This window comes from Apteryx rowi, unplaced genomic scaffold, assembly GCF_003343035.1.
Source record: "Apteryx rowi isolate R43461 unplaced genomic scaffold, aptRow1 scaffold_3, whole genome shotgun sequence".
Lineage (NCBI taxonomy): Eukaryota > Metazoa > Chordata > Aves > Apterygiformes > Apterygidae > Apteryx > Apteryx rowi.
This window is the reverse complement of record NW_020449418.1, coordinates 2831391-2857626: the sequence shown is the minus strand read 5'-3', so window position 1 is coordinate 2857626 and position 26236 is coordinate 2831391. Positions and strand designations below refer to the sequence as shown.

The window sequence follows — 26236 nt, the reverse complement described above, 5'->3', positions numbered from 1 at the left end:
AGATTCATTGACTGTACAATTTATGTGGAATTAACGTTAACTCAGAAACGAGCTCCAGTTGCATGAAATGGACTGAAGATATCTAAATGGTGAATCAACGAACAGATTAAGAGTTTCCTGGTACTGACAGAGTTTCCTGGCTATGCTAGAGATCGACAGGATTAAACAGTACAGAAGTTCCTATCAGTAGATGCTATTTGGTACGCTAAGAAATATGTCTGAAAAGCAACAATTCCAAGAAGCTGTCCCTTGCAAGGACATAATGAGGTAATCTACTAGAGACCACAGGCACAGGTGACAAGTACATACATACTAGWTCTAGTTGTGTAGTGATTTAGTTCTACCGTGCAATAACGCAGGTATGTCAGAAGTTCAGGTATAGAGTAATTCAGGTGGAACAGAAATATTCCAGATATTGAATGATCAAAGTCTGACGCACCAGTCAATTTCAACAGTGCAACTTCAGCAACAAGTTTCAGAAATAGTAAATACATGCTCTGAAGAACAAGGGAAACCTTACTGTCAATCATTGATCAAAATAGTAGAACAGAAAGATTTTAAAATGCCACCAATGCTGAGTCGCTAAGAAAAGACCCCCTACGATTATTCCATTTAGAAATATGAAGCCGGCAAGATAAAAAGCAAATAAATAACAGAGACTTCATATAGGTAATTACCTTCAAAACATCCATGACAAAGAGAAAGGCCTCTAGCAAATGAAGCCTAACATCCTTCCAAGCCTTACAGTATGATCAAGTCTTTTATTTTGAATGAAGCAAAGGCCACAAAACAAGTTAAAAATTACTAAAGAGAACACTGCATTAGGATTGTTTCTTAGTTTTAGGAGCAGGCACTAGATTCACAGGAAAAGAAACCATTAAAACACGAGCATGGAACAACCCAGTCGACTTTAACAGGAAACTTATCGATGTGCTAATTAGTCAGCAGTAAACTGAAATCATTGAAGATGCAGAAGCTAGCTACCTTTCTTAGAGAAGAGGTTGTAAAAACCCCACAAACATTTCCAAACGGTCCCAAGTCATGAAACAACCACTGCTTGTAGTGTTTGCCACTGATTGTGCAAAATAAGAAGATGTTTTACAAGAAGTGAGCAGGTACAGAGGTTTTTTTGAACTTCAGAAATTCACTGGGGGGAGAGCTCCTTTCTTAAGCATTCAGGTGCTGCATTAGTGCTGTATATCGGACAACACAGGCAAGTTTTTATACGCAGCCTAACAGCTGTCTAAATCCCAGCTAGGAACAGCAAAGGACCAGACTCAGTACTGAAACTCACAGAAGAACCTGCAAGACAGGTTATGTGCTTGAGGAGACAGAGACGCACGTTTGCTATTGTTCACACCTATTTTTCTCCTCCTGTTCTCAGGCATAGGACATAAAGGGGTTTTTTGCCTGAATCCTTTGAATTGTACTCATTTTTTGATTTTTTTTAAAACAGTGATTGCACTCTAATTCATGACAGCATGTCAATACTTAAGATAAAAAGCAAACAGTAACATCTGCAAAACAGGAGAAAGTTTAAAATCTAGGGACATCAAATGAATAGTACCTTTTAACTGCATGTATTAAAAATGGAAGTACGTAACACAAATTATGCAGTAAAACTAGATTAAACCAGTGGCCACTAACAAATGCACCAGATGTAGCTCTAGCCTCCTTTGAAACTGCATTGCTACAAAAAGAAAGCAGCCTAATATATAAGTATTTTCCACACACACTTTTGTATTTTGTCACTTCCTCCTGGGTGCCAAAATTCATTTAACGTGCACAAAAATGTTTGGGAAACAAAGATATGCCGACTCAGCAGACCCCTAGTCCCCGTGTTTCTTTAGCACTGTAAACCCTTGCGGTTAGATTGCACCACAAGGCGATTCCAATACAGCAGTGAAACTACAAACTGTGCTGACAGAGGAGATTCATAATAATTCCTAGACCAATGTAAGGAGATCAAAAAACAACTGAAGGTCTGGACTACAGACTCTTGAAGAGTAGATATTAAACATCCATGTAACTATACTACAGTTTGGATGGCCTCCAATAATAAAATTATTCCTCATTTTACAAGACAGTATAAAAATGCATCTTGTTTAGTAAGTTTAATGGTGCAGTGAAATTACACACACATTCATAGCATTACAGTATGTTTATACCCAAATGTCTCATGCTTATTAAAAAAAAAAAAGTAGTATCTGTCCTGGACTTGTTAAGCGGTTACAAGCTTTAAGTAATAACATATATTTAAAGCAAGTCGCATAACTAACAAGCATGATCTACCTATGGGTAAAGTCAAGCACAAAAACCAAACCAAGTTCTGTGTTTCTATCACCTTACCTCAGCCACCAGAAGAATACCATATTGTATTAGCCTTTCCACCGATTCATGGCAAACTTGATATATCACCTGGCAAGGCTACACAAAACAAAAAGAAATGTACTGAAAATTACACCCATTATAGGCTCTCTGGTTTCCTATTCAGTACAAATGTTTCAGATATATCAATATTATTCCTTTTAAGCAAGTTTAATTAAACTTTTACCAGTATAATCCCCATGCATCACTCTTATTTCTATCTTTTGGCAGACAGGCAGATACTTAAAAAATACATAGTGAAATAAGATATTTAAAATTTGTCTGAGTTTTTGGGAGAAAGACATTACTACACTGGCAGAAAAGCACACTAAGTATCTTAAGTATCTTCCCCTTCCAACTGTCTCTAAATGGATTTAATTTTTTTTAACAGTTCTGGAATAAAATATTCATAAAACTAAAACTGGTGATGCTTATACAAGCGATTTCTTTGGAATTTAAAGAAAATTACACCTTAACCCTCCCGCCATGTGTTTTGAAACTCTGAATAAATACCAATCTCTTTTACACTGTTTTATAATCATGTAGGATTTTTTTTCCTAGATTAAAAAAAAAAAAAAAAATCAATTATTAACTGAAGGCAGAGGATGAGATCACTGATCAACTCTACCATATAAGCTGCATTGCTGCCCAGACAAAAATATTAAATTTGGTTTGTGCTTCATTTTTTAAAAAAAAGGCAAGTGTCAGCGAAAAGTGTTCAAATTTAATAACTCATTCAAGAAAAGTGGTCACAATTTCTAGAATTCTAAGCAATTTCTATGTATAGGAAGAAAAAAGGTCTAGTACTTATAATTCTAAGTATGCAGAGTGTCTTTAAAACTGAGATATCATCAGTTCTTCTCAGCATTTTGTAACAAAACAAAAAGCAAAGTCAGGCCATGTGTAAAATTTTTGCTAAGTATTAGGTGTGGCACACTGACTACTGCACTATTATGTAAATTCAGAATATCTTTAGAATCTGAAGCTTTAGCTCCCAGCTTAATTTCAATCAAATATGCAATGAGTTTGGTAGCCTCAAAGACCTGTATTTGTTTAGATGGGAAAAAAAAACATTACATAGCTTTGGGGGAGCGCAGATGTAGCTGTGATGGTCTACTGATGTTAATGAGGAGGTATGTTAGAAGGCGTTCAGAAGTCCAACCTCAAGTTGTGGGAACCTGACAGAGATTGGCCTTCCTCTCTCAGGAAAAGCCTACTGCCAGCACAGCAGAAATGCCACCGGCTCACCCCCAAACTCTCCATCCATCACTTGCATGAGCAGCAGGCATGTACTATGTACGTACCACCTAAACCAGACTGACTGCTTTCGCCATACCTTGCTAAGGAAAGAAGGTAGCGACATGAATGCGGCAAGGTAATTCGCGTTAACATCTTAAGCCAGAGATCGTTTGGACGAACTGCTCTAATGCAACTACGCTCACTGAAATGTTCAAACACTTCCTTGAAGGGAATGAGAGCAACGCTATTTTCTTTTTTCAAATGATGTTCAATCTCCTGCTACTCATATCATCAAACTATATTTACAGTGAACATACCAGAACCAAGATAGTTAAAGAAAGCATCAATACTCTTTAAAGTAACAAAGACAGTTCCAACCAGAATAACGTTTAAAATGAGGACAATTAATGCAATGAATGTCACTTACCAAAGATACCGTAAATTCATTAGAAAGCAAGTAACACAAGCTGGCAGCTTTGCGGACCAAGTGTTCTTGACTAATCAAACTGGGAGAAGCACCGTTGGTACCGTTTCTGTACCTTTTACTCTGAACTGCATGAAGACTGCAGGCTAGAGCAGAAACAAACATAAACAAAGCTTGTTTTATGAGGAGTTTTCTAGCAAAGGAAACTTAAGCTTTTATTTTGCCTATGTCTAGGCTTTTAAAAGCAGTCAACCACCGCATATGCAATGAAAAATCTAGCCTATGTAAAATTATCCTAATAAAATGAATTACAGTAATGTCTAAATCAAGAAGAGAGGATCAAAAAGATAGATTATGTCACAGTGTGTAAGAGTTACAAGAAACGAAACTCCAAGCTGAGATCCTTATCCAGTTATCAACAAGTACTACAAAGGGCCAACATCAACAACATTAATAAGGACAGAAATCATCACTATTTCATTTGTGTTCGACTGATGTCAGATCAAAACAAAATCTCATTAATATACTGCTGATCAAAGCACAGGTTCTGCCATGTTGGCAGAAAACTCTGATAGTGTGGGACTTTGTCTATGGCAGTGACCAATGCAACCTAATACCAGTACTACCAAGAAAGGTAAAAATGTTAGGAAAAGGAAGTGGAGACATCCCACAGAACAGAAACAATCTTACTTTTCAGGTATCTTTGTTAAGGTAAACATGGCCTGAAGGGCTGGGGCAAGGGATTTCTAGTGTTTGTATAAGTAAATTATATGTAAAACTGTTTATTTTTGTGCAGACACTTTTGACTCCATGTATTGATGCAAGTGTGTCACAAACTAGTCTCTCCTTGGTAAACCCCAACACATACCAATAATGGCCTCCTTAATGAATACATGAAGTACTCCGTTGCTGTAGAAGTTGAGTTCAAAGACAGCAGGTATCGCTGTGCTGGGAGTGATGAAGAACTCATTGTTTCTGCTAGTATTTGTGATATTTACACAGTTTCCCAACAAGTGGACGGCATGCATGACAACGTCATCTGAGTTCCCTGAAAATCCCAAGTCAAAGTCACGGGCCAAGACCTCCTCCTTCATGGAGAAGAAGTCTTCTACCAACCTGGAAAGATCAGTTCCCTAGAAATAAAAACAGAACAACAAGATGAAATATTTTTTTTGCACAGGAAATTTCTCTCTGCTGTTATCTTATCTATAAACCACATAACCATGTACCTAGCAAAACACATAAATGAACTTTCAATTTTCAATAATCCAAAGTAAAACCTATCATATTAGAAAATCTTGTTTTCATGGAAGTTTTGCTGAAATAGCCTACAGATTTTGAACTACATAGGATTATAGTTTAAAACCATGCAGCTAGTTGAGAATGCAGGTTTTTGTTTGCTTCCTAGTTTATTTCACAATCTGCAGGCACCTGAATGGTTCTTTAGGAGAATACATTAGAGATCTCAAATTTTCATTAGCTCCACTATAAACTAAATGATTGATCATGAAAGAAYATGGCAATTAACAGAATTTTTGTTCAATTATTTGGGGACATGGGGAAGAGCTCCTCAAGCACTTTGCTTTTCTTGTTTTTTTTGCCAAGATGGCCTCAGATCACACTGTAAAATTCATCTTTCCCCTGGTCATTTTACAAAATTGGAAGAGCAGACTGACAGGAATGTTTGAGAATGTCCTCGGCTATGAAGGTTACATATTTGACCAATACTTTTGAATATGTTCTTAATTTATAGGCAATAAAAGCTTCAGATTAGAAGGAAAAGGAATTTCAGACAAAAATACAAAAAAAAAAAAATTGTAGGAGCAAAAACCATTCCTCCAAGACCCATACACAGAAATTTAATTAAATGTTAGTATCATTCTGCCATCCTGGAGTAATATTATAGTATTAAAGAATAACAAAACTTGAGCTGCTAACATATTCAATGGCATATTTATTTAAATATCTGGGATCCAAAAGGAATCATAATACAATGAACTAAGACCACACAGTCTTAAAAAAATTTTTTTGAAGTAAAAAAAATATTTCCATATAAGTATGTATTATACCTCATCAGTAATGATGCATCTTCGAGCATCCACTACTAACTAGAATATTAGCACTCAGAATACCTTCAGTACTCTCATCAGTATCATGGAATAGCAAAATGCATATTTTTTAATTAATAAGGCCATACAAAGTGCTGCTCAGCTATGTAAGCAGCATGGAAGCCTTACCTGTCTATGTCTGTAGAGCAACAAACAGGCAACTATGTGGGTAGACATCACAGCACAGGACTTGTTAGCAGCTAGAGGTAAGCAAAATAAAGTTATACTGGAACTTGTTATGTATCTGAGAAGTTCAGATCATCATTAAAAGTGAAACTGTAGCCATTATTAAAAAAAAAAAAAAGTGGTACTTGCATAGGGGCTGTGCCTTTGAATGAGATATAAAGTGTATTAAGTCTGTATAATAACAATAAAAGGGTATGAACTCTAGAATTGCAACCGCACCCTGATGCTACTGCATTAAGAAGCCTCTGGCAAGTCACCCAGCCCTGACTGCTTCAGTTCCTTCTAGCAGCATATGATGATCATATTCACCTTGCAGAAGGATAGTAATTAACAGGTAGGATTCTAGAGTATTGTAGGCATGTAAAATACTAAAGTAATCAGACTAAAATAACTTTAATGAAGAAGCCTGAGTAAAGCTCAAGCATTTGCTAGAATAAACAACTAAGTCCAATTTTGTTCACATCTTTTATACCACAAATCATAGACCTACTGATTAAAAAATACCCACATAACCTACAAAACCTGGCAACAGTGGTCAATGCAGCTAGATGAATTCATGCGATTAATATGTGAAATAATGCCTGTAAGACACTTAAGGAATTCCTTACACGGAGTGATACAAAATCAGTGTATCAGTGTGGCAATCAGCTCACACACTTCAGTGTGCAACAAGTTGGCATTTCAGTATACAAGTCCAAGGAATACAAAGTTATCAAAACAAAATAAATACCTTGTAATTAATCAGAAAAACTGCTTATTAAATATTGAAGAGAAGTGAGGGAGGAAGGCAAAGGAGGGAGAACTGTCAAGAAAGCATTTGAAGTCACGAAACATTCACCTGAATGGGGGGAATTTGGAAGCATGACACTATGAAGCAGCAACCAGCAAGACAAGGAAAGTAGCTCGTAATGACACTGTAACACTTACTGAACAAAATATGCTCAGCCAAGTTGGCTATCAACTCTCTTCTGAAGGGCTCACTGGATACGTCCCTGGTGATAGGCAGCGAAGCCTCTCTACCTTCATCCACAGTATCGCTCGGTCTGAATACAGAATAAAAATTTGCAGTATGATACTTAAGTTTTCATCAAAACTTAGAATAACGTAGCCTGATGTATTTTATACACGAGCTGAATTACGTAGCACCAAAACCACTACGCATTCTAGTTAAGGGCAGAAAAATGTTACGCATAACAAGGTCCACAAAAATTTGACCATCTGCCTATCTTTCCACATGCTTTCTTCACACTAAACAACAATCCAAGATAAGACTCCTCAAAAGAAAAACAGTAATACAGAACATTTACTTTTTTACTAAGGTTATTCATGACTTTGCCATTACATCATTCGTACCCCACAAATCTTTTCCCTTCAATGAATATAGACAACAAAAGCACATTATGCAAATCTGCTGAGAAGGTGGTTTTCAGCCCAGCCACTCCATATACTAGAAAGTCTTCTGTATGTAGCTTCAACTTTCTAAAGATAAATGACTGACTTTGTCTCTGCTAGGACCACACAAGCTTGTATAAGCCAAGCAAAGAGCTCAACTAAAATGTAAATCTGTATAACGAATGCAGCCCTAGCTCTAAAGCACAGTTTTGCATTTCTGAGTGACGGTCATCTCCTTGACCAAAGGGGCACTTGCGCACAAGTCCTCAGTAAGAAGAGCTGTTTGCTTTGAAATTATACCACAAAACACCTCAATATTTGTGGAATTTAAAAAAGGAATTCTTCCTATTTCATTAAGTGTGTCAATTTTATTCCCTGACAAAACTATTCCATAAAATTTAAAATTAAACCAAGAGAGGTCACTAGAATTAATCAAAAAAAAAAAAAGCAAACAATTTCTAGAGCTTATTTAAACAAAATTCCCCAGAGAAAAGGCAACTCTTGTGATAAATTGCACAGTTACAAGTGTCTAAAATTTCTGTTTGTCTATACACAATTAGATTATCCTTGGAGAGTTGCTTGAAATGTAACCTAATGCAGAATACTAAAATCCAAACAAACAGAACAAAAAACCCACCCAATCTGTCCGCCCTCTCCCCAATCCCCCCAAACCTCTACCTTGATGGAAGTATAGCTGGTAACAAAGCTTGTTCCAAAGAAAGAGGAGCAGGCACAGGTTTTTGACTTTGGCTGTTTACATATTCCTATTAAGAGAAGACTTGTTATTTTTGTACTTTTTCACCTTATTTTTGCACTCAACTGCTAATGCTATTTATAAGAAAAAGGCAACCATTCCAAAAATCACAGTTGTGATTAAAAATAGCCCACACTACAAAAGATGAAATAAGGTCACAGAAATTAAAAGTTTCCAGCAGTTTATTCACCAGTGATTCTATTTTACGAAAAGACAAACTTCCCGCAGCATTGAATCTGTACTTCAGGAAAACACTGCAACAAACCAATACATTATCCCTGTCAGCACCCTGCTGGCAACAGCTTTCTTGAGACTAGATTGTCCATGATTAAAATTAATGGGAACCGCCTTCATTAACGTGAATGACAGCAAAGTCTAGTACCCATTCAGGTCAACATAAAATTATAACAACTGCCTGTTGCTGCTTTCCTCATAAACCCGAGGACAGGGAGCATCTCCATAGATAAACACTACAGAAACTCTGGCTRTAAGACACGGCACAGTGCTATAAGCTAAAGCACCCAGGAAGCAGGCAGCATACCACATGCTTGGAGTTCTTTCTCGGAAGTAAAATGTCTTTCCTTATAGGTTACCATTTGCATTATTCTATTTTCAGAACGCTGTGTTCTTCCAGTTCCTATGAAGACTGCTGTAGGAAACTACAGAGCCACTTAGCCTGCTGGTCAGGAATACATTTCCCTCCCAGGAAAGCTGCTTGAAAGACTTTCACAGCCAACTCTCTCTTCTGCTTCTAATTCTGTACTCACAGAACTGCTAATGCTCAAAATTAACCCCAAGAACTCACTCACTTTAGAAAAAAAACCTGCAGCAATATAACTATGTAAATTTAAAAATGATAGAGTTGCACTTCGGCATACTTAAGCAATTTGTCTCATGCTGATACCTTTCTGGAGCACAAGAATGAATTCACATACAAGTGAGACACGAGAGAGGTTGCTAGGAAGGCATAGAGCGACTAGCATTTCACCAGATTAAGAGGGCAGATAACCTTCTTTTCCTTATACTGATCCAAGACCAATTGTTAACTCTGCACCAAGAATAGCCTGGAAGTGACCCAAGCCACCTTACTTGGAAGTGAATTACTATCTTTCCAAGCTACACTCATTATAATGCAGCGCAGACAGTCACAATAATTTCATGCTGTGGTAACTGATCTCTCCAAAGCTCTCCAACCTACTGCTCTTCTGAGAGAAGTAGGGCAGAAAGAAGAATGCCTAATTAATTTGAATAATGTTCTAGTAGATGGATGTTACAGTAGTTAATCTTATTAAAGTCACATTACAAATAAGGCAATACAGTAGCAGAACACAGACTAGTGACATGCAGATAAATTAGGTATAACACTGGCAGATTCTGCAAAGAGATCAGAGAAAATTTAATAGTGAAGGGAGCTAGCTGTACTACCCCCTTCCCCAAGAACCTACAGAACACTATTTGGTGAACTAGTATAGGTAATAGTTGCAAACTAATAATGAACGAAGACATTCAGGGCATATGAAGATTTTACATATAGATGATGTATGATCCATGACACTTTTATAGTTACTAATTTGCTTAGCAAATTAAAAAAAAAATCCAGTGAGATAAAATGCTCTTCCCCTACACTAGTATAAACCATTCAATTACTCAAACTGAAGAACACTATTCCTTTTCCTTYGACTCCAGATGTCTCTACAACTTAAAGAATTACTACACGGTACATGGATCGTTTTAAAGATGGTTTGTTAAGAAAAACACCAAAAAACAACTCAGCAAAATAATATAAACCTTAATATCAATGTTAAGACTATTTCAGTTTATCGCAAACATGTCCCAAGCCTGATGTCTTCAGCAGAATGGGGAAGCTGTATACTTTTGCTCCACTGAAATAGACTTCTGCACATAACGCTAATGACGATAACCCACAATGAGAATTTCAAAATAAAGGTGTCTCACTACAGAAACTTCAGAACATCAAACCTTCAAAAGAATCTTCAAAATATCAAACTTACTTTTAAGGAAAATGGTTGTGCAAAATCTACTCTGACACACCCATAATTCTTTCGCAGCATTCTGAAGACTCCTCTAGCTATACTCCAAAGGCTTTCATTCTTCTTAGGCTTCCCCTGGAAGACATGGTGGTTTTTCTCAATTTGCAATTAAAAGGCTTTTTTAAAATTAAAATGCAAACAACAGCAGACTGACAATAAAGTCTGACACACCTCACAGCTTCAAATAAATCTAGAGAACCATCTTTTCCCCATACATAATAATTTGAATGCATTTAGAAATATATYACCCACACCTAGTCACTCCCTCTCAGAGAGGCTTTGTGATTCATGGTTCTACATGCTTCAACACTAACACAAAGTACATGTGACGGAGGACTACTAGCACACAGATTAACTATATAATATGTTCTCCTGCACATAAACAGAAAATCCCCTAGGCAAAACAAGTTGTTCAATTACTCTTACCAGCTGTTCACTGTTATAGTGACCTTCAATTATGCGATCATAGGAGATTCCCACAGGTATAATTAGGACGTCGGGAGTAGCATTTGAAAAGAGAGCATCCACGACCACAGATAAAAGACCTGCTCTAGCACTGGATGTCTTTCCACTTCGAGACCGCGTGCCTTCCAAGAATATTTCTAAAAACTGCTGCTGTCTCAACAATTCTTCTATGTGCTGAATATAAAGAGATTGAAAAAGAAAAAAAATATACATCTAATTATACTGACAAATTCATATTTGAAATATATTGCTTCTTATCAGCAACCATTTCCTCTTAAAAACACTGGAAGATCATGGGTTGACATGAATACTTGCAGAAAATAAAAATAAAAACAATAATCAATGCTTTACACAAAACCAGACCAGCCTGCAATTTAATTTGCATGAATATACAAGCAGTATAATGCCATTTATTCAAGAACAGCATCTCTAACAACAGCTGATCTAGCTGATTTGCAAATCTCTCTTCTTTCGGTTCCCCRGTACATCCTATCTTCCACATCGCAAATACAGCTGGTGTACTGAATGGCACAAAGGATTACATCAGCACATCATAAACAGAGACACTTCCATTAAGTTAATATAACCAGTGTAGATATGCCCCAGTGCAAAGGAAATCAGAAAAACAAGACTTAAGTTTAACATTAATTCACAGGCTGTTAATTCCGCTTTAATAAGGATTACCCAAGGTGAAAATCTTCTCATCCTCAAGGGTGCTGGGCATTAAATTCTCATTTATTTTATACATTCAAAACATAACACAAAAATGTACCCTGTTTTTGCAGCATGATCCCCCAGACAAATTCAAATCAATAAAAAACATCCCCAGTCAGATGGAACTCAGTCTCTCCCCGCTGTCAGCCAACTGAAACGCTACCTAGGGAAACAAAGGCAAGAAATACGTACCACATAGAGCAAAGCTCTGTACAGAAAGTCCTTACGACCATCAGGACTCTGATCCAACTTTCGACGAATGAAAAATCCTCCTAGTTTGCGGATCAATGTGCTACATAATAAAGAAGAATTATACTCATTAATTTTAATTTGCAGGAAACCACTACACAACCAGTACAAAATTCCTAACAGGAAGTGAAATTGCTGAAGTTTGGAATTACTAAAATTCCCTCAAAATAAAATGTATTATGCTATTCACACATGGTGTGATTCACACAAATATTACTCATCTTAATCAACAGGCTTTTCTACACTTTCTCCATTTCACTACCTTAATAGACCACTTTACCCTCTAAGTCAAGATATCCCCCTTCTTTCCTCGTTGCCTGCCACGACACCCAGTAGCTCAGTGATTGCCAGATTTTAATTCACTGGCAAAGCATTAGCTAAAACACTTTCTGATGTTCTTCAGCCACCAGAAATATAATTTAAACACAGGCCAAATTGGGGTACTTTCCCCATAAAGCATTATTTACGCACTACAGTTGCCTACCAATAGTCAGCCCTTCATAAAGGAGAAAAATTGTCCATTCACAACATTTTTTTCCACATACTCATCTTTCCTTAATCACCTACCCACTTTCTTTGAGTCTCCTAGAAGGAAGGAGTGTCATTCCTTATCCTGCTTAGGTTAGGACAGGATTTCTCAAAAGGATTTTGTTATACTCTCTCCGTGAGCATGTAAGAGGAACCAAATGAATTCTACAGAACGACCCTATAATACCCTGCTTATCTTATATCTGGACCACACCATCAGCTACTGTGCAGTTATAACAACATGGGTCACCTGAAGATCCCCCTCATTTCTTTTTTTCAAAGAAGTGGTTCCACTTAATTTATTATCTTTACCTGAAGATGGGGATGTTGAGATTGTTCCCTGCAGCAATGTAGGGTGCTTTGATGTTATGGCAAAAAAGAATGAACGTGAGGAGTAGATAGTCAATGTGAGATTTGTGAACAGGCAAGAAGATAAGAGGCAAATTCATCTATGGAGGGGAGAGAAGAAAAAAAGGATAGAGCAGTTAATAAGAAATGTGGAATAATATTCTTTTTCTCCATCATTGAGATTGCTAGCATCATATTATCAGAACTGATGATATTTTCCAGTTTTGTCTTTCAGTTTATTTACTTTTGGTTTTCACTCATCTGTGACAATGAGAACGTTTTAGTCAACTGTACTTTTTAATTTTCATGGACTAGTAGTTTTCAGCTGTAGATGTTACGAGAAAGCAATGATTGATATTCACAGTTTCTTCAGACTCACAGCACTAAGACAACCATCAAACAATTTATGGGGATGTAGCKAAACCATCAGTGTCACCAAAGTGCTGCTATTTCTTTCTATCACAAATCAACAAGGACCTATGAATAGTGGGGTCCCCCACACTGTAACAGAAAATATTAAAAACCAATTTCTTTTTTTTTACTTCTAGACCCTATCTATCGATCAAGTATTGCACATATCTGCCCTCAGCAGTGTTTCTTGTTAATCAGTGCTGTAGATATATAGTATTAATGCAATTATTTGTTTGCTATTGGTATCCTTATCTAATGCATCTTTCTCAGGTGAACTCTGCACAAAAGATTAAAGCTGTGGTTAGGTAAGCGTTTCTGACTACAAATTCCTTTGAGTGTAAAGAAAATGGTAGAATTTAGGGGCTGTTTTAATCACTTTCAATAAATATTGAAGAATTGGCAGCAGACTACTAACAAGTAAGAAAACAAGTGTAATTTTTAAAGATTTTTATTCCAAATTAAGGTAAGAATGATTCTGAAAATCCTAAATAGACCTACTAACTTCTTACTGGCTGCCTCAGCACAGAGAAAGAAATAACACTGGATGCAGGTTAGGTGAGATAATCATTCAACCTTATAGTTAAAATTTGATCCCAAAACAAAGACAAAACTGGAAGTGGACTTAGTATTTTAGGTTACACAACTCAAAGAGCACGGTATTTAATTAAGAATAGTATTTCACAGATATGAGACACATAGGTCCAGAATCTGGTATTTATACAGACTTAGCAGAACTCTTTAGAAGTGCTATAAACATTAATAGAAACTACATTAGAAATCTGCCTTACTAGCTTCCCCCAACCTGCTTACCTCTGTTGCTGCTTTGACCATTTCTATTTGACCTCTGTGGATCTGAATATTCCAGAAAAAGCTGTTAAACAACTTCAGCAACACCCAACCAGTCAACCTGAAGGAAGAACAAACATAAGTCAAAGAACTTCATTCATTGCTGCTTTCTTTTATACTGCTCTTATATGACTAAAGATAAAGCTATAGAATCTAATTACTTTACGAACAAATCAAATTACTGTAGAATCAAATTATTTAACAAGTTCCTGTCTACCAACTAAACCACGGTTAGGGACCACATTTTGGCTCTTAGCCTGCTGAAGCTATGATACAAAACTTGTTAGAGTCAGTCTCTGTGAAGGCTGTTCAAACTGCAAAGACTTTCCTACAAACGAGGAAAGATAAGGGAGACTCTGTGATCAATTACACTAACTCAGCTAGGGGACAAACTTGTTAGGTGACGGTGAGCATTTGGTCTTGTGTGAAAACAATCACAAGTAACTTGGTCACAAAAAGAGGTAGGGTTTGCTTCACTAAAAATCAGTGGAGGGAACTAAGCACATGACAGAGACAAATTCACCTATAGTAGTTAAGGTAGACACCAAAGTAGAAGATAAGACTTCCTCTAAGATATGCATAACTACAGATTGTAATATTCAATGGGCTACCGGAAAAAAGATCTTTCACAGTCTAAGAAGCTGCAGTTAACTGTTCTTACTAGAATCAGCCTGAAACGAAGGGTAGAAATATTGGCCCAGTAATTTATCAAGCAGCTTATTGGACTAAGCTTATCTTCAGGAGGAAAAAAAAAGGGGGGGGGGGTTAGTTATTCTTATCATAAGGTTTACAAGCAAAAATTTTCTGCTACATCTGTAAATGAAGAATAACCATCATAACTAGGTAGTATTAAAAAGGGGATATTTATGACTACGGTAATGCTCTGTTGGTGTAACATAGAGAGAGCTTGGCTTGTCCTTCTACCCACTGACAATACTGATGAGCCATTTTTATTACCTGATCAAAGCAGGTGACACATTCGCTACCATTTCCTGGAGAATTTTCCTAGCTTTTTTCTTCACCTTGTTGATAGCTTTGGGATCCGTCTGAGCAAAACTACCCGGAGCACTGGGTTCAGAAGCTTCATCTACAATGGCCTTCTGTACTCTAGCATTAAAAAGCAAAACTCATGAGACAGTTCTGCAACAGAACAGTTAAAGACACAGACATTTCCTCCTGCGAAAGAGCAATATATTACTACAGGAGTAACTTGCAGGCATAAGCAAACATACACACTGAAATATTGTGTAATCCAATGGTATTTAATTCAGCAAACTTCCAAGTCTGACTAAATAGGTGCATGGATGAACATGCTCAAAGCTGACCATACAGAATATCCAGATATATAGAAAATGCACAAGAGACAGGAATGCTTATGCACACAGCGCATGGCCTCTGACAAAACTAGACTCAAGGAGCGAGCCTGTCGTCGAATTTCTTTGTGACCAGGGAAAACTGATACCTTGATACCTGATGGGGCTTAGCATGCCATTTAATATGCTTTATTTGAGACAGAAATTCTACTGCCTTTTTCCAGTTTTGCCTCACACTCTTGGTGCATCATGAACTAAGTTTCTCTGAAATGCTACTTTCCTATTATGACCATGATTTATATAAATTAGATAAACAATGGTTTGAAGAGTCTGCACATGGCAATTTATTTTTCCATGTACTGTCTGCTGTCCACCCACTATACATTATTCATTTAGAGATTAAGAATTACAAATCTCCCCTCATTTAATTATTTGAACAGAAATTGCAAGCTACAGTTCTAAAGGGCTGTCCTGAAGATACTGTATTTTCTAATACTAATGATCATCTGGTTTTCAAGATTTGGTGTTTCCAAATTCTTAAATCATATTATATGCARCAGTCATACATAAACAAGAGCTTATTTTGCAGTATCTTACCGGCTGTTATTCAGCACATTTTCTGTCAGATTCTTGGCAAACATACCCTTATGAACATCCCTCTCTTGCACAAAAAGGACATAACAAAGCCGTCTTGCAAGCCACCCTCTGTACCTACAAAAACATGAAAAGTTTTTTAGTGTGACCCTCAAAACAACCCACTGAAAAAAATTATAAAATATGTAAAATTGAGAAGTAAAAGTAAGTAGAGTTTTTCAGAAAACTGCCTAAAACCTTCTGAATTTCCTAGTAAATTGTCAATATGCTAATGTTATGGATGAAATAGCTGCTTTGTATCAAAAAATACCTGAGACAACTGAGGACTGCATTACTGTGATTCAGGGTGACACTGGTCCTAAAGCATCAGTTGTATCATAAAGAAGCAGATATAAAACAGCAGATACCGTTTTTTGTCTACTGGAGCTGACTATTCAGCAGCTCCACGAGGAGGAAGGAGTCTATGTAGTGCCCATTTTGTGATTCAGTGACTTTCCACTGAGGAATGTAAATGCACAGCTAAGAAGTCTGACAACTTCTTAAAGAAACACTGAGCCCGATTTGGAAAGTGGCTCACATTGTACGTATAGAGTAAAATCCCAAAGGAACTTCTGAAAATATATCTGCATTAGCCACAGTCATTAAATACACGTTGTGTCATCTTTCTGTCCTTTCTAGTCTTCTTAAACACCTAGTCCCAGGTACCTCAGTCCTTCTCCTTGCAAAACTTTAAAACAAGTAGAATCACTAAATAATCAGTAAGGTTCTCTATATATTCTAGCATTTAAGTAAGACAACTTACTCTGCTTATTCAGCCATAGTCTCTCCCCTTTAAATTACTTAACCCTGCTCTCTATTCTCTGAATCCTTCTCTTATGCATCCCTTTTCTTTCTACACAAATTACTATTTTTCTTTCCTAAGAAACAATCACTCACTTAAATCACATACCAAAAAATCCACACAATATGTGGATATGATGTGATGTTAGGAAAACTGTTCAAAATAAGATGCATGTAACAGAAGAAGGGATAAAATCAAGTCTTCCAGCAAACAGTCGCCATTTTTCCCCTCTCCTCCCAGTTTCCTAGCTCGCTCACAAGGCCAGGAGCACCCGAGCTGCCACAAACGGGAGTCATGCCATGACCTGGAGCAAGGGCCCCAGAACTGTGCAATTAGAGACAACAYGCTCGTAAATCAGAGCTGATGAGAGAGGGTGGAATTAAGAGCTGGAAGGGCAAATTAAGGTCTGGCCATTCCTAGGATTTGAGGATTTAGTATTATGCAATGCTCTTTCATTAGTTTGCATCCTTGGAAATATTTGAAGCTTGCAACTTCACTACTGAAAGATCTTCATCAACATGGAAGAGAAAGCTGTTAGAGGCTGCTATCCCAAAAAAGAAGGGAACAGGTTGCTGTGGCCAGGGACAAGGTTTGGGGCCGGATTCACAGAACCAAGGCTTCTCTCTCCTCTGTCCAAATGATGGAGAAAGTGACCTCCACGTGCTGCCATCACGGACAGAGCAGTGAGAAGACAAGGGAACACATGCTGGAAAGTCCGGGAAGCATAAGAAACTACAGAAACATACAAAGTCTCTTTTTTTCTTTTTTTTTCCCCCATCCCTCTCCAGAAAATCTCTGTTTTCAGGACTGTCAGAGCAATGTACTGCTGATGCCCCAGCGGGAGTCCCAAAGCTAACCACAGATGAAAATGCTCACGTTAGTTGTCACCTGAATTACTAGCAGCAGTTTTTAAACCTCCCTGCCAYGTTTCAGTATCTTTATACAAGGGTTAAAACCAACTAGAAAAGATTACAAGAATCTTTTATACTGTAAAATGCCAAACAACCTAATGCATAGGCCACTTCCACTATAATTAAGGTAAGTATATATGCATAAACCAATACAGTCAGGCACATAACAGTCATAAAAATCAGACTGTCTCTCTGAGGCCAAAGAATTTTGCTAACCATACTGTCAGGGAAGCAGGCTTACTTGCTTTTCCATTTCCCCCTTCCAGTCTGAGTTTGAGACCTTTATGGATTTTTCTAAAAAGCAAAGTTTATATACTTCTTTCTGACAAATATTTTAGTAACTATGAACATATCATCACAATACCATACAACTATTAAAGGGATCTGGCAGAGTATAAAGGTTTCTATATCCATTTTACAGCTTAGACACATGTAGAATAATTAGAAAAATCTATGTTTTCTAATCATGAAGTAACGACAAAAGAAAAAACAGACTATAGACCCAGTCAAGATACATTATTTAAATCAGAAACTTGCAACCAATCACAAAACTGAAATATTCACAGCTCAGAAAAGCTGCGATTATCTCTCAATACAGCTACTGCACACTAGCAGTTAAAGAAAATCCCCTTTGCTTTCTGAGGCCAAGAAACAGTCACTACATAACCCCATTGGACCCCAGGACTTCATTAACATTGTCAATTTTCTGTCTATAATGACATTCTGAGCTAAAGGCATTTTATTTCAGAATAATTCATTAACCCATATTTTGTTGCCCTTATATTTCTAATTTAAGAAACCTCGAGCATTCAAAACTATCCAAGGACTAGCCTTTTAAAACTAATAAAATAGTTAAAATTAAACAGTATTTCAGTTATTTTTCTGTAGTCTAAACTACTAGCTCAATTCTAAAATAAAAAAAAAAAAAGGAAAGAATTAGAATTGAAGACAGAACAGCCTCTGACATTAGCTTCCTCCCTCTCAAGCACAGCACAATACTGCCTTTCTTCCGTTCAGACCCTTTGGCTCATTTCTTTCAGCCCCTCTTTGTTTGCTCTGACTCTACAACAAACACTGCAGAACCTTCTTATGCTAATGATTACTCTAAAAACTTTAGCAAGCACTATTAGCTTTTCAAGGAGCAAAATAAAGAAAGATTTTTGTGTGCTTCCAGTATCTGCATCCCAGAACACAAAATTCATTTCAAATAGTGTGAAAATGTATCATCATTTTTGTGCCATATACACCATCTTTCAGGGGCTGCACTCTGCCGCTGAGGCTCAGGAGACACAGAATAATAATAGGTCACTTTCACATTAAATTTTTATTAGAGATAACAATCAAAGCCTAAATTGAGAGCCAGATCTGCCCAGTAAAATACCAATGCAGCCTGAAGTCATTCTTAAGCAAAGGGACAAAACAGCCCCTCTCAGCCCTATACGAGGACGGACGGATGCTGCCATTTGCACCACAAGGGAAAGGCTGCTCTGTTTTTTGTGAAATCCGTATGACCCTTACACTCCTTGCTTATAAACCCAAGGAACTTTGTCCAGCTCCAAAATATACACAGCCAGAGTTTACAGGTATATTACTTTTCTGAAGGCAGCATCAATCCCTGCATTTCAGGACAGCAATACATCCACTCAGTCTGGACTATCCAGGAGATTTCCCTGCCATGAGATCAGAACACACGGAATCTTAAAGGCAAAAGAAAGACTTGCTACGTTACCTCGTATGTGTTTCATTGATATATATGACATTACGCAGGCCCAGAGAAGGAATACTAGCATTGAAGAAATTGTCCTGTAAAATCAAGGAAAAAAAGATTGGTAGGCTTTCTCGGTACAAGAATAGTCATGTCTCTACATTCATAACAACATAATAAGGGAAGTTCATAATTTGCTTATAAAGTATGTATAAACTGTTCTGAAATAAAGATAAAATTCAGAAAGTCACTGTTCCCAGTTCCAACACTTTTATTGCATTCTCCAGGCTTTACTGCATACAAGAAAGGGGCCTGTATTTTGGTTGTATTCTTCAAACCAGAATATTTTATTATAACATTATATTTGAAATTAACATAAGCTAGGACTTTTTATAATACAGAAGTCATATTTGAGACAGAAATTTATTAAGCCAGACTTAGGCTTTATTTATTAACCCTATAATATACAAATTTATTTATTATTATTTATTTGTATAATAATAATATAATTTATATTATATATAATGTACATATATTATAATAATATTTAATTATTATTAACCCTAAAATATAAAATTTATTAACTCTATAACAGTTGGTAACTAAAGTGTCAGGGTATCTACATTTACTTGACAAAATATCTTCATATTCCCACTCTACCTGAACAACAAACTCAGTCCAGTCTTCTACTGGTAAAGACTCCCCATACCAGACCATTAGCTGTTCCGGGATTAGTTTGGAAGCATTTCACTTTGGATAAACAAATATTCCTTGGCAAGCAGACCTGAACTTTAATCTCCCATACTCCAAGCAAGTACCTTGACCAAGAGGTTAGTCTCTTTCTGCCCAAACAATATTTAATTATAAAAATGGTAAAGTGCCAACAGTGAATTACAGCTAAAACCACTGGGATTGCGCATGCCAAGGAAGGCAAACACAGAGGACAGTAAGGATGAACGGTTGCACAGGTAGAGCTAAAGACGCGATGGTTACCAGTAACAGTGCATCTACAGAACAGCCACACTACCGATTTTACAGTGCGAATCAGATAAGAGTCTAATTTGCTTGTATTTATTTTCCTTTAGCACATACAATTTGCCACAAATTCAAACATACAAATGTTCTACGCCATTTGTAAATAAGGTAGCAATTACGCAGCACAGTGGGAGCAAACACTCTCTTCCCCCCACATTAAAGCCCATCTGTGTAGTACATACAATCAACAACTTGCTGCTTCAGGCTATTAAGAGGGAACTTGAAGGTAAAGCTAATTTCTTAGACCTACACAATATTACCAGTTAATATTCTCAAAGCTAGGTAGAACATTCAGGCAAAGAGAAATGAAATGACTTGTTTCTTGGTTTCCCAAAAAAATCAGCAGCAAAGCTGAGAAAGTAGCACAGAACACTTGAGTCTACTCCAGTGCTCCAACCTTGGCTATAATCTGGCTTTTAACAGGAAGTTCATCCTCCAGGTGTGATGCCACACTTCAGCTCTTCCTTATTTAACTCTTCCCTGACCCTGTGCCAGGCGGGGGATGTGGCTCAGCGAGACGAAGTGAGTTCATGGAACAGTTCTCTGCCACCGGCAGGGAGAAGCCCAGCTCCCACCAGCGGATCCTGCCCGTTCTGATTGAACGCTAAGGCCCTACCTCTTAGCGTGCACTAGCTCTAGCGTGCATCAGACCCCTCCACGAGCAAACTCAGCTCAGTTAACAGGCAGAAAACTAAGACAGGAGGGGGGGAAAAAAAAAGCAGGTAGCTTTCTGCTTAGTTAGTGAGCTTCACCCACTCACAGGAGAGCGGGAAGGAGCAGGAGAGGCAGAAGTGAGACTTCCCACTTGCAGCACCAGCAGGGTGCCACTCGTGAAATCAGTCTCACTCATCCATTCTTCTCCAAAACAGAGTTAACTAAGAGGCAGCTCAAAAAAGTGTAACATCCGGAGTCTAGGACTAACGTAAGAATCTGGTTTGTTATGATCTGCTGTGGGAATGGCATTTTCTCCTCGTGGCAGGAGGCAGTAAAGGGCGGGGGGGGGGGGGGGGGGGGGGGGGGGGGGGGGGAAGAGGTTATGCCCCTTTCCTATATGCAGGATCTTCCTTCTTAGGACAGGTAATTATCTTCTTTTTAAATGGACAAAATACAGAATGGGATTTTTCTTCTTACAGCATAATTCCCAACTTGAGAGAAACAGCCTAATTACTAACACAGCAATTACAAACCTGTAAAAGCTCAAGCAAATTTTCCTGCACACCTCTGTACAAGCGAGGACACTTAAATGTCTGTTAGAAGTAGTCTCAGTTTATCTAATTGTCTTGTTGCCCATATCATACACAGCCTTCGCAGCTCGTTTGCATTTCTGTCCCATGTCTGTGTCACTGCTGTAGTTTTGTATTCTGGTATAAGAATAAAGTGAACTAATAACTCTTCCTAGGTCAAAGGAACAACAAAATTATCATTTTAGTCCAGACAATTATAGAGCTCAGTGCAAGGGGTAGCCTGTGTACACATATAGTCGAACTACATAATGAACTGGTTGCAAACTATAATAAGCCATTTATCAGCATTTTACATCTGCAGCTTATGGAAAGTCTGCCCAATGCAGTTCAATAAAGTCAGGAAAAAAAAAAAAACAACCAAGAAATTATAAAGTCATTTTGCACAACCTCTCTAGTGCAACCATCTTGACACTGTGCCCAGCAGACAAATATCCTCATTATTATAACTGGCGCTTCTTCTCGTCAGGTTGGCCAGACAAGCCAGGAATTATCTGAGTGTAGAAAACCAAGCTGTCTTCTCAAGCACGGAACTGATCTCTTCAAGTTTGAAGGGGAACATACTATTCACTTTCAAAACTGTACGTATTCTGTGGATGCAGAATTAAGCATCCTAAAGGTAAGCCTTTACACTTTCATAAGCACCAAATTCCAATTATTAATCTGGCAGAGCAGATGCATTTTTCATAAAATTTTACAGTGCTAATTCTGAAAAGCTGAGAGTTTTCTGCAAGGAGTAAGTCCACACTGAAAAGCAGGAGACAAAACATCACAGTATCCGTCCCATCCCTTCATCGCATGACAAAGAAAATATAACAATAAGCAAAAGAGAAAAACTGTGTTCCTTTACAAAGCAAGAACATTGCGACCTTAATTCTGAAAGTAAGAAAACTACTGAAACTTCATTACGCTGCAGCTATGCATGATCATCAAACACAATCCAGGCCATAATCTTCTTACCCGGCTCTGGGGAGTGCATACGTAGCAACATCGTCCCACAAATGGCCTTTTTCTGCTCAGCAGAGTTTCTTTCCATTTTAAAGTAGCTGATCGAAAGAGAGTAGGCCTAGAGTTACACTCTCCCTGCGAAACAAAAGACAGACACGTAAATATCCACAAACATATACTGTACTGAGTATATGAAAACTTTGAATTAGAGGAGCTGCCATACGCTATAAAAACAAATTACCTAAAACTAATATTTCCCCAAATTTTTTCTAAAAAAAATTATACAACCTCCAGATGATGTGATTTTAAAAATAAAACCAAAATCACTGCATTGTACTTATATATCCTAAGCACTGCAGCATTTTCTGATGGATGAAATTTTGAAATATTAACTCTAGTACAAAGCAGCAAGGAAATTAATTGACAACTGAGAAAAGTGAAAGAAGCAACAGTAAATTACGCGCTCAATAATGTAAAGGTTCTCGTAACATAAGCAAAGCGTTTTAAGCTTTTACTGGACAAGGCCCTGTAAAATTGCAAGAAAAATGAATGTACAAAAAACATTAACTCCATTGACTCTGCAAGCTCAGTTTCAGCAGTTTCATGCAAAAAGGATGAAAAAGGAACCACCATGCCTTCTCCAATGTTAGGCTGTCTTTTTAAAGGTTACTGAACTGAAAATCAAAAGTAACTGCATTCACAGAAAACGTTCTTTTTGCTAGGACATAATGAAAATATTCCTAACTACAGGTTTTACCCAGACAAATGTGGATTGCTCCCATTAAAATCTACTGAATTATTGCTTGCCTGAGAATGCATCATCTGGCCCACTAGATTCAGACTTTCTGAATCCTGCATTGTAAGTTTGTAACAGAAGGGAAGCCACAGGAAAAAAAAAGAGATGGCAAAATAAATTGAAATATGTTTAAAATAGCACAGTTAAGGGAGAAATAGGGTGGAACCAGTACCTTAAACCAACATAAGAGTTAAAAAACACAAATATAGATCATCACATACCCAGCTAGAAAGCCAGCCCAATCAGAAACAACCACAAAGTCAAGTGCAATCCTGAACATGACTAAAAACTGAAATGTGCGTGTATCAGATTTGGCAAGTAACATGAACTGGCAACTATTTCAAGACTAAAGAGTCTTCCATGTGAAATAAGCATCAAGGTGCTAAGCCTGGTCCAATCCCTTCTCTATCACTGTCAGTAACACCAATTTCCCATTAACCACCTTTGTAACAAAAACGTCTTCCTCCTGCTTGCCTCCAGGCCCCGACTAAACTCACTACTACTCTCCTCACAATCTATCTTTTTTGCTTGCCTGCCTTTATCCCACTTTCTTTCACAAATCCTCTGGGTTACTGCAGCTTGCTCAGTCTCATGGCTCCTACGTCGAGGCAGGTAGGAGACACAGCTGCCAAGACATCTGTCCTTTCCCTCAACTCTGACCATGTCTCCAACTCTTCCTCTGTATCAAGTTCGACTCCTCCTCTCCAGAGCAGCGTCTAATTCTGCACCCAATCTGGGCTTCAAAACCACCCAGTGCAAGGCCAGTCCCCATGCAGCTTCTCACGCTCCACCCAACCCTCTCTAGTCACTGACTCTTTTGTCTCCTTCGGATCCTGAGTCTCAGCACAGGACACAGACTGGTAATAGCTCCTTTTCTACATCCACCAAATTTTCTCTGCCTCCTGCATTGCATGAATAGCTCCACCTATAATGGTTACATGACCACCCACCTTCAGCCTCACGCTCCTTGTCACCCGAGCTTTTTAAACAACCACATCCTTCAGGACAGCAAGCACATTKCTGTTTGACTTTAATCTATTGCAGAATGGAACTTTGATCATTTACTGCCATATAAAATGATTAATAACATCATACCAGGACACTATAGGACTACTAATAGGGTTTGATATGAGGGTTTTTCCTTTCTAGCAACATTAGTCTTAGGCACAACACTGGTTGGTTTCTCCTCACACTTCAAGTTATATTAAAAAGAAAACTATATCAAGCATAAAAGAGATACAGTGCCTTATCTTGAGTCTTCACAGTATAAATAAATAAATAAATAAAGRTCATCTTCAACTTGAARGAAAAATAAGACAAACATGGCCAGCTGCAATCAAAATTCTTACTTACCCATTCTTCACTGGAATGCTTACATCTGCCGATACTGCACTCCGTGGAGGCGGACAAGTAAGAAACATCTATTGTGCCAAGGGACAAAGCAGTTTCATCCATGACACACAACTTGAATTGAAGACCAGAAGCTGCAAGATAAATAAATAAATAAATAATATATATAATATATATATGTGTGTGTGTGCATGTGTGTAAACCATATATGGTTTAAACTATTCAGCCAAAAGGATACATATTTCAGCCACTTCCAAAAGTTTACTCACCTCTTGCATTACATGACCTCACTCTTTCATCATTCCCCTCTCAAGGGCACCTATCGTTTGTGAAACTTTTCTTTAGTATTCTCTCCCAATCCTATCTCACAGAAGATTTCATGCGTCTGATCTCACTGTAGCCAAACCGGTTTTCAAACTTTTTGGAGGAAAGGATGCGCTGCACAAAAGCATGCCTAATTCTGAACACGCGGCTGACWGAAGTGACATTGTAGATTAAAAAGCAGTAGAGAAGTCTAAACTTGCGTAATTATTTTTAAATTGAAGTTTTACAGTTCATATACTAAACACAATAATTCTCCCTCAGTCAAACAGAAAGGAAGGTAGGCCAAATATACCAGAAGAACTTAGCACTATATGGCACATCTGCAGAAGTCTACACATTAAACCACTTTGCTCTGGAGCTCTATGGAAAAGGAATCCTGGCATTTTAATCYAGAAAAAGTGAAGYGCYGATACTGCCTCTTTRATCTGTTACTGCAATGAAACTATATTTTATGGCCCCAATGCTATAACCCTTTCAGGAATAAGGCTGTTCCCATCCTGTATGTTAATATTTGCAAGAGCAAGGCCTAAATTTTTAGTCCAGYATTTTATTTTACTTACACTCCTCCCCACCTACCACAACACACAGCCGCAATACTCTCCTGTAACATCTCCATGTACAAAGTTCCCAGCACAAACTGCACTTTGAGCTAGCGTGTATATATAGATATACACACACACATATATAAATATATGCATATATATATATATATGCACATACTTATCTCGACATTGCCTAAGCACATAAGTTATCGGGGTTTTTTCCCCCCCGGATCTTAGGTTTAACTTGCGTTTMATTTTATTGGGGCTCAGGCAAATTAATACTTAACTACTGAGCAAACGCAACGTAACGCTCACGAGCACCTAAGCGGCGAAAGTGAGGCACGTCCCCCCGCTCTGCTCAAGGTCACCTTCGCGGCCCCTGCGCACGAAGAAGGCACTTTAAGCAGCAGGTAACCAAAAGCCCCCAGGCAGGCGCGGCTCATACCCACCTCCGACAGAATCGGTCCCGCGAGCGCCCGGCGGCCCCGGCAGAGCTCACGCGCCCCGCGCGCCCCAGCGCGCCATGCCCGCGCGCCTCGCCGCGAGCACGGACC

At 38.0% G+C, this 26236-nt stretch overlaps 1 protein-coding gene across 5 annotated transcripts in view; it reads right to left on the bottom strand.

Moving 5' to 3' along the window:
• GPAM (glycerol-3-phosphate acyltransferase, mitochondrial) overlaps positions 1–26236 on the bottom strand; it is an 84777-nt gene that overhangs the window by 7098 nt on the left and 51443 nt on the right. For 3 of the 5 annotated variants that reach the window (XM_026069743.1, XM_026069744.1, XM_026069747.1), the window contains exons 2-17: positions 24820–24950; positions 22683–22805; positions 19471–19544; positions 15993–16106; positions 15040–15189; positions 14047–14143; positions 12790–12926; positions 11893–11992; positions 10948–11160; positions 10483–10596; positions 8395–8480; positions 7252–7367; positions 6268–6338; positions 4899–5163; positions 4034–4176; positions 2350–2427 (exon numbers count right to left, since the gene is read on the bottom strand). In XM_026069743.1, the coding sequence (XP_025925528.1) occupies positions 2350–2427; positions 4034–4176; positions 4899–5163; positions 6268–6338; positions 7252–7367; positions 8395–8480; positions 10483–10596; positions 10948–11160; positions 11893–11992; positions 12790–12926; positions 14047–14143; positions 15040–15189; positions 15993–16106; positions 19471–19544; positions 22683–22805; positions 24820–24921 (1983 nt within the window). In that variant the 5' untranslated portion in view covers positions 24922–24950. The other 2 variants (XM_026069745.1, XM_026069746.1) reach the window with 2 other exon arrangements.